General features: G+C 40.9%; 1 protein-coding gene across 3 annotated transcripts in view; it reads right to left on the minus strand.

Annotated features, from left to right (window-relative positions):
* Positions 1 to 10,260, minus strand: part of inpp4b (inositol polyphosphate-4-phosphatase type II B) — a 121,084-nt gene that overhangs the window by 46,793 nt on the left and 64,031 nt on the right. For all 3 annotated transcript variants that reach the window (XM_025058211.1, XM_017035536.2, XM_025058212.1), the window contains one exon: positions 144 to 255. In XM_025058211.1, the coding sequence (XP_024913979.1) occupies positions 144 to 255 (112 nt within the window). The remainder of the gene's footprint in view (positions 1 to 143; positions 256 to 10,260) is intronic.

A 10,260-nucleotide genomic window follows, 5' to 3' on the forward strand; every position in this document is an offset into this window, starting at 1 on the left:
TGGTCACGTGACCAAAGGTTTTAAGTTGGCAACGAATTCCAGTGTAAACATGACTGAGTCACAACTGTACTCACAGATACTACAGACAGACTAACTGACCTTAGCATTAGCACCTAGCATGTGGAGACTTAAGGTATTTTTACCTTCTGTGATGGGATGTCAGTGGCGATGTGGTCTACGTCCACCTCCTCCATCTCCCCCATCTTCAGACGGCTCACCACAACCGTTCCCGCGGCGCACGCACCATCAGATGACCTGCAGGGGCACATGGGAAAAAGTAGCATTTAGCGCCAGTTTAGCAGCATTAGCTTTCATGTTTTTATATGACACGCGGAATGTTAGCTAAGGTAGCACCCTGTCAATACATTCATATATACATATACATATGTATAGTATGTACTGTATACATATATATATACACAAATATATATATGAATATATGTAAACATACATACAGTACATATGTATATATGTCATTTCTTTTTCAAAAAATATTTTTAATCCAGAATTTTATTTTCTTATACTATTGCAGGAAGTGGTCAATCGTAAGCTCCGCCCATTTCACAGCGGTTATTTTGACCCCTTTATTTACCCTAAAGAGACCCTTTCAACTCTTGGATCGTTGAATCAGCCTCCAACTCCTCTGTGCTGAGGTTGCAGCCCTGCTGTGACACGGTGATCAACCACCGGGAACTCCAATCAAGCGGAACACCCACAGTAGCACTGCAGCATTCACCGGGGAATAGAACCGTTTGACAATTAGTCTTTCCGTGTCTCTGCGCTCACAGCAGTGGTTTCTCCTGGTGGACTGTGGTCAAAGGTGCCTGTTCACAGCCTCTAAAGAAGCCTCTCAGTGTCTCAGGAGGCACCGGCAGCCTTCCATAACTGTTTGCTCATTACCTGCGGCTCCTTCCACAGCTGCTCTCTTAACACTATAGATTTACCTGTTGGAAACTACGCATGAAATACACAAAAGGTTGCCAGATATTGCATTATTGTATTTTCTTCCTCTGCTGAAATCTCATCATCTACAACACGCTGCTCGGAAGCATGTGTTAGTCTTAATAACGTGGAACAACCTCGGTGTGTACTTTGTCTCCTTTTAATTAAGAGCGACCTGACAAACTAATTACAACCCCGTCTGTGAGATTAATGTCAGTTGTGTTAATATCATAACAGACTGGTGAAACAGCACAGCTGGAGGTGTGGTTATCAGATGGCTATAGAACATGCTAGTACATAGAGTATGACCAACGTGACCAACGTCTTCATGAAGTGATGCTCAACCTGTGCAGCAGGTTTCCATTTTATGGTCAAATTGTACAACATTTACCTTCAAACCGTTTATGGCAGCAAAACATAAAGTTTTCTTTCAGGTAAATACTTAGGCAGATTACATTTAAAGTGCAGGGACATTATGCATTTCACAAAACCCGAGTGCATCCGTGTATAAGTGAATTTCCATATGAAGAGAAGTGCACTCTGCTAATATTGATGTTTCAAATGTCTGCTTGGATAAGAATAAAAGGAAACCCAGGTTACAGACCGTCTGTATGTAATGACGTTAAGAAAAAAAAGCACTTCATTTGTGATCCTCGACCGACTGTAACTGCTGACAAACCCGGCAGTGAACGAAGGCAGCGCCTCATCTCGTTTGGTCACAGATGGAAGTGAAAAAGAGAAAAAAAAACTATTGGGACTGTTCAAATGGTCATCAAATAACCTCAGGCAAATACCAAATCTATATTAGCGTGTTGATATCAGGAGACCAGACCAATCACTTTCCAAATCAGGGCGACATGATTAGGAACTGATAGAAAATCTATACCATATGGCCAGACACACACTCTCAAAAGATGAAAAATGGTCCCTGGGCATCGCAGGGAGCAAGTCTGATCACCTTAACAGACCCATCCCTAATCTGCTCAGTTCTACTCCAGCTGGAGAAAATATTGGATGTTGTGTGCCAGTTAATGGAGTAGGAGGAGGAGGAGGAGGAGGAGGAGGAGGGGAGTGAAGGGGGATTTACACATCCCTGCCTGGAGAGGCAAAATGCAAAGATGGTGAAGGAAGCAGAAAGGACGTTTTCAAGGCCAATCCATCTTGGTCAGATATAAGGAAGAAATTCTACCCAAGGGAAAAGAGGAGCGAGAACGAAACGTGCTACGAAAAGGTAGGTAAAAAAAGGACTAAATTCTCCCACAAAAAAAAACAGAAGAAAACTAAACAAACAGATATATACTCATTAGCAAAAATTCTTTCATCTTTCATCATCAAGTGCACCCAGTAGGAGGCAGTAATGCAATTTACAAGGCCTTGTGCTACAGCCCAATGAAGAATCTCGGTTAAGAAGGGTTAGCTGAACTTTTGACGAGCCCAAGAAAAACCAAACTCAATGGCGCCTCCTGTGGCAGCTTGTGTGGGTTGCAAAGACTCACACTGTAAATTTCCCCATTGAGGAGGTAATGACACTTTGTCTTTCTTATTTTTTGCACCATCTAAGAAGCTCTCTGGCACCCCCCAGAGGAAACAAACCGTCCACCTTGGATCCCATGGTCAAATAAGGAAAGAAAAATAAAGAAACAAGCCCTGGCTGCTTTTAAATGGCACCAACATCCCTTACAGGACATCTTCTCTCTGCTTATTTTCATATTTTCTCCTCATTCGTCGACCTCATCATTTCTCCATCACCTCTGTTTTTTTTTCTGTGCATGGTGGGAGAAAGTCACCCTGACTTTGAGGAATCAGGTTATACCGACGACGGCCAACAAATAACAGGAAGTGGAGATTAACATGCATCCCACTCAGGTGTAGTCCTCCCGCGGCTAAGCTCCCACTCTTCAGATTGCTCAGCCTCACTCCACTAATGAAAGCCTCTGGTTAAACACACAGAAGAGGCTTTTTCACATAATTGATTCATTCATTAGAGAGGAAAAACATTGTGATATTTTTGTTTATATCTGACTGACTTTTAATTCTACACACGTCCCAACGCAATCCGTACGTGTTGTTGTCTTAGCAGAAAAACAACCGAGCGGTGGCTCAGCTCAGGGACGCGGGGACGGTTTGATTACGTCCAATCAGAGCCGGGTTTGTGACACAAACTCGGCTAAAATCAAGCAAAACACACAGACATCAGCGTCTGAATGGCAGCGACACAACTCCATTCACTTCCTTTCGGCAATTTTCAGTCTTACCTAGACTGCAGTCAAACTATCCTTAAATCATTTTGAAGGTCATTGACGGTAACTTTACAGAAATTCCTCCTCTTCCAGATGCCGTCCTCCTCCAGCGCTCCCGTTCTGTATGTTTGTTTTGGCAAGAAAACAAATCAGGAATTGTTGTTTCCCTGTGAGCCCATCATTTCTCCATCTAATTGGACTGGCATTTTTTATGACAACACCTAATCTGACAGCTTTGTTGAAGTGACAAAACAACGTGTGCTGTGTATTTTGCGCGACGTCGTATAAATATTAATGAGTGAAATGTTTTTCAATTAGTTTTTTTTTCCACTTATATGAAAACGCAGAGCAATTTGTTTTAACAAGGATTGCAGAAACTGTCAAGTGACTATTTATTTTGCCCGTAGATCAGTTAGAGCAGGGATGTTTTTTTAACAAAAAATAAATAAAAAAAGAAATACATCTCAATGTTTTTTGAAGTAAGTTCTAAAGAATTAGGTGATCAGGACTTGGACAGGATCAATTTTGTTCCTTTAAATTTATTTTATTTATTTCATATTTATTTGTTATTTTATAAAAATAAACAATTCTGTCTGTCCCACTGCAGCCCGGTACCAAAAGACCCATGGACTGGTACTGGTCCACGGACCGGGGTTTGGGGACCCCTGATCTATACAGTCTTCCATTTACTTCCATTGCTGATGTGGCCCCCCAGTGGTGAAAATGAGTTTGACACCCCCCGGTCCAGACCAAGGGTGTCAAACATCAGGCCCGCAGGCCTCTTTGGGTTCACAACTTAACGTCAGTATAACTACGACCTGTTCCTTCCACCATGAAGGAAAAGTGACTCCCAGCTAAGACGAGTCGAATGAAAATTCATTACCACTGTGTGACCTCATGTTTCCAACACTGTATTTCCCTACGAACAGATCATTTAAATTGTGAAAATATCTTTTAAAGTAGGAAGAGGCAGTTGAATCACAACTTTTTTTTTTCAGAGTAATTTGCATCACTGAAACGCCTCGCTGTGTGTGACGTTCATCTGAACTCTGAACAACAGGATTCTGTTTTGGCATCATTTGACTCAAAGTAGTTCAATTATGAACCTAATCTGAAACTGTGTAAAACGATGAACTAAAAGTATCATTGGTGTAGTGCCCAGTCAGTATACACAGTATTCGTAGATATTGTGTATATTGTTGTCTAATGTGATGATTACTGCGTACAAGCTGCTCACAGTCGTTGTCAACAAACCTCAGGGCGTTTGTCTCCTTAACTGTATATGAAGAGCGGCATCGAACACCTGACAGACATTACAGTGAGGATGAATGAAACCACTGGAGACGTCACTGACACACACTCACCAACCGTCTCTCACAATTTAACTGAATACCTTCTGGGATTTACGTAAACACACACACACACACACACTCGGCAGCTACGGAAACACACACACACACACACCCTGCTCTGTGACTGTGGGTTTGTTCCACTGCTGAAGAGAGATAAGACACGGACGATAAATGAAACTAGATCAACTCAGTTCTAGATCCACTCACGCTGTTTTTAAACCTGCGTCACGGACACTTCGGTTAATGATAACAATCTTTTCACAAGAACGCAGAACAAGAGGAAGAAACTACAACCACAACCACCTACAACCACCACTGGATTCAAACCAACCAACCAAACAAACAAAAGAAAGAAAGAAATAAACAATATTGTCAATATTTAAAGTTTTTAAACTTTCACACTTATGTTTGAGATCTGAAATAATTTCATTTGCATCTTTTATTAAATTCAGTTTATTACTTCCTACCACTTTGTTGCTCACCACTATATAAATACATATATATGTACATACATACATATATACATACATACACATATAAACATATATACATACATACACATACATATATACAAACATATACATATATATACATATATACACATATACATAAATATATACATATATACACATATACATATTTATATACAGTATATACATATATATATTTATATATAAACTCAAACAGAGTTTTTCTGAGACCAACTTAAATTAGGCCTGACCTCCTGAATTTGAGCCTTTCCTGCCACGATGGAACAAATATTTGAAATTAAAAGACCACTTCCCGTCTCACTTCGATCCTGCTTTATTCTCCTCGTAAAAAAAAAAAAAAAAAACAGCAGAAAAACGAAGCGTGTCAGCAAAAAGACTAGTAGTATTTGAGCAAATACCCCATTTCCTGTGACGGATTCGGAGACTGATTCCAAGGCAAAGGACAATCGAGACATTTTTCCAGGAGGTCTGGATTTAAAAGACAGCGGGCGAAGACAATCATCAGAAAATTTTAAAGCACCAATACCTTTGAGACCATCGGGCGCTTAACTCTGCAGGGATCATCACAGAGGAAGATTTTTGACAATCACAGAAAACCTGCTCCACACCTCTGGTTCCTATCCCTCAAACTTTAAAACAGCAGGGTCTGAAAAAAGCAATTTCATTTTTTTTTATTTGCTGAGCATTTTATCTGCGGAAGATTTGGCTTAATATTACTGTGATTCAATCTCTACATGTCTGTGGACAGGAGTGGTTGAGAAAAAGAAATTGCACTTTTAGCACAGACAACACAAATCTAATAGTATGGAAATGCAGCAGTGGAAGCGTAGACCTGAGTCTTGACCTACAAAGAGCCGGACTGGAGGTGAGTTAAATATAGAGCTGACCGAGGACGAGGACGAAGGACCGAGGACAGACGTCAGGACGCAGGGCTGTGACACCAGAGGTTGCCGTTTCAGGTTTTCACTGGAAATGGGTTGATGATGACTTCATCATGTGACTTGGTGGTGATTGTAGACGTTGCACCCTGACGACTGACTCATCAATCACACTGCACTGCAGTTATTATTTATAGAGCTGCCAAGAGTCAGCAGACGAGCCTGGACTGGACAAACTCTCTGTTCCACAGCTGTGAGAAATCTTTAGATGAAATAAGTCGTCGTGGTTTTGATCAACGGTTGTCAACGTGATACCAGGCATTTGTGTACACTTTAATATTAAAGACTTCTTCACACTGGGTTTCAACAAAACCACGGTGGTAACATCCGGCAGAAGAAATACTTACAATAACAGAAGATTATTTCAAAATAATTCTGTGCTAAACTGACTGTCACTAGGGTTTTAGGAAAATATTGACTCGCTGATATATCACTAGGGGTTTAGGAAAATATTGACTCGCTGATATATCGCGATATTTCGATACCAATAATCGACAAAATACAAGCAAAATTTAATTTACTTTATAGGAAGCACAGTCAACTAAACATAAAGTGTGCATAAAACAAACTGTCTGCCAATACCAATACTGGTCAAGGTATCAGGTCATCTTCATATTAACAATACAAACCTTTTTCTTAGTCTAAGAAAGTACCGTATTTTCTGGACTATAAGTCGCACCTTTTTTCATCCTTTGGCTGGGTTTGCGACTTATACTCAAGTGCGACTTATATTTTAGAATATATAATTTCACATCATGTTATTTTCACGATGACAGCCACTAGAGGGCACTGGTGTGACTTATAGACGGAAATATATTTTCTTAATTTTTACTGCACAAATAAAACCCAACGCACGACGGAGGGTTTTGTCTCTGCATTGTAGTTTCACAGTTTAAACGTGAGTAAATTCACTCCTGAGTTTTAGTGACGATGAAAGTTGCTGAGACACACACACACACACACACACACACCCTCAAGTCCTTGAACAGCTGAATGCAGATCGATGAGAATTGAATCAGTCTGGTCCAGGGTGATGGTTGAGTGGGTCTGTGCAGGTGGTGCATTAACACACAGTCTACTCTGTGGCACGGATGATGACAGGTTTCACCATGACCAAGTCAATGAACACTTCATTTACGGGGTCAGAGGTGTTGCATCATGCAGAGGAAATGAAAAAAAAGGAAAGTAGAATCGTCAGTTTGCAGCTGTGGAAAACCACAGTAATCATTTTCTGGGAGAAATGTGAACTCTGGAAAAGCTGCCTGAACGCCAGCAGATGGCCCCGGAAAACCAGAGTTCTGGTTGTGTTTCAGCAAACTGTGAAAAGGAGGGAAAACAGAACCTCTTTCATCAGTGTTGGGAAAATATTTTAGCTGCTCTTTTAAATGATGCCAGCAGTAGTGACTGCCAATAATTCTGACAAACAGGCACCGGGTTTTTTATGCCTGCAAATGGATAAGGAAATGGTGACAAAGTGAAATATAATTTCTTTCTCTGTTTCACATCGAATGTTAGTCTTGTTTATATTTACAAACCTGAAACTTCATAAAATCAGTTGTTAAAAACTGGACCTGCACGAAATCTCAAAATGATTTTTTTTGTGTAGCATAATTCAGAATAATGTTTCAGTTTTCCGTCATTTTTAGTGTAGTGAGTGTAGGTATCCTACATGCCACCAGGGGGCTCGGAATTCAATGGCATCAGAAAGATCCAGTTTAGTCGTGTAGTCAGGGAAAATTCTTAAAGGTAAAAACTAAAAAAAATAGTTTTTTTATTGACTTTTTTCACAGTCCCTAAAAAAATAGTTTTTTTTTATTGACTTTTTTTCTACATGTATCGACGACAAACACAGTCCCTGAAAACTTGTTGGTGACGGTGATTAATCTTTGAGTAAAAATAACCAACCGGCAGCGATGACTTCCAAGATAAACACCACATCAGATAAGTTGATTTTTATCCAATCCAATAAAGCAAAAATACTTTTTGCCCTTTCAAAATCTCTGCTGTGCAACTAAATATTTGAAATCATAACTTTAAAATATTAAAATTGACATTAAAAAAAAACAACTTTGAAACTGACTTAATAAAACATAACTGACAGGAAAACCTCACCACGGCCTCTGTTTTAAATGACTGAAATCCACCAACTTCTGACATGTCTTTAACATCACAGTGGTCAACTTGGATTAATGAAATTTAATTTTAACCTCTGATTTCACTTCTCTTTCACCCGAAACTGTTGCCGTGTCTTTAATGAAGACGTACTGTAACGAGGTTTCCACTCTGTGTCGTCTCTGTCTTTGTTCCTGAAGCCTCACCTTAACACATGAGGAGAGGAGAGAAGAAGGGACTGATTCTATTTTCTAGGTGCCATGTGACTGTTTCTTGTTGCATCATTAGTAAAGCTACTACAAAGCTGCTGCTTGATTGTTAGGTGGATCTGTGTCAGAGTCCTGGGAGACCAAAGAGAAGTGAGCAATAAGAAAAAGCCAGTTCCATTAACAGCTCAGTGGGGACGGGCAAACAAACCTCCATCTGTGTTTTAATACACTTTTAATTGGAGGAGATGCTGTGTGTGTGTGTGTGTGTGAGCGAGAGAGAGAGACAGAGAGGAGAGAAAATAGAAAAGTTTATGCAACTGAGAAAACCACAGGAAGCGAGACGGAGGGTGAGGGAGGGTGACTACTGCTGCTGCCGCTGCTGCTGCTGCTGCTGTTCCTGCTGCTGCTGTTACTGCCGCCGCTGCTGCTGCTGTTACTGCCGCCGCTGCTGCTGCTGTTACTGCCGCCGCTGCTGCTGCTGTTACTGCCGCCGCTGCTGCTGCTGTTACTGCCGCCGCTGCTGCTGCTGTTACTGCTGCGGCTGCTGCTGCTGCTGCTGCTGCTGCTGGTGATGGTTGACAAAGTCAGGTAATAATGATAGTCGTGCTCTGCTCTGTTGACTCTTAATGCTGACGGAGTGGAATGGAAGGAATGGCCACTGTACACACACACACACACACACACACACATACACATACAGTGGCTTGTTCTGTCTTGTTGACTATAAATCAAGAGTCTTCTAGGACTGAGGGAAAATAAACATTTAAATCAAACGTCTACAAAGATTCTCAGTCATCCAGGTCATGGTCGACGTTGAAGAATTCTGTTAGGCAAAGAAAAACGTTTCACCTCTCATCCAAGAGGGGTGAAACGTTTTCTTTGAGAAAACTTCACGTCCAGTTGCCTAACACAACTCTTCAACCGTTTCAATCAAAGATTAAAACGCTGAAGCTGAAACGCTAAAGCTAACGCTAAAGCTAACGCTGAAGCTGAAACGCTAAAGCTGAAACCAATGTTGACAGTCAATGACTTATATTTCTGTATAGGCTTCTGCACCTCAGTGGGGGAGTGTGTGTGTTGGAGGTGGGGGGGTGTGTGTGGGGGGGTCTGTATCACTTCCTTCCACTGATACAGACCATCATTTCTAACCCAGACACACCACCATTGTACAGCACCTGATACTAAAACCTGACAATGCTGTTAGATGGATGTGTGCCTGACTCACAGTTCACGGTGAAGAGTGTCAACATTTGGAGTCAATATGAGCTCCTTGTTATGCTAATGGAGGCTACATGTGACGCTGGATATGCAGACGGCACTACTGGACAAACACCGGGAGAAGTGATGAAAGTTGTCCATGTTTGCTGAGATGCTTCAACACAACAAAGAGCCGAGGACTCCACGGATGTTTCTCAAGGTCAGGAGAGCGACGCAATACGAATAAAGAAGACGGAGGCCGGTTTCTGTGAGTGGCTGTGGCACCTGATGTGTAGAACTTTATTTGATATGAATCTTAATGTTCGGGGGTAGGGATGGCCAAATAATATATTATTGACCAATATTAGCATCATTATGTAACATCGGAAAGAATCGTTTTTTTTTCCGCTTATAATGAAAACCAGATAACGGAATTCCTGCGTTCGCCAAGATGATGTGACCTAAAATAGTTTTGAAGCGAAAGTGAATTATTGTCAGTGTGACACAGCGCAGCACTGCCCTATCAGTATCGGTTGATATCAGGATCGGAAATTTAAGTGTATGGACAATATTTCCTTTCTTTCTATTGGTCATATTTTAGAGTTTGTTGCTACTGATGCTGAACTAACAGTTGACAGTTTGGCCAAACTCACTGCAGAAATAAATAAATAAATCCAACTAAACAGAGACAAATGATGTCGAATAAAGCAAGAAAAAAAAAAAAAAGTCAAAGTTTTAGGAACTGAAAAGATTCAGTGGAGGGTAACTGACCACCAACC

The sequence above is a fragment of the Cynoglossus semilaevis genome, chromosome 9 (genome assembly GCF_000523025.1).
Source record: "Cynoglossus semilaevis isolate Cse_v1.0 chromosome 9, Cse_v1.0, whole genome shotgun sequence".
Classification (NCBI taxonomy): Eukaryota; Metazoa; Chordata; class Actinopteri; order Pleuronectiformes; family Cynoglossidae; genus Cynoglossus; species Cynoglossus semilaevis.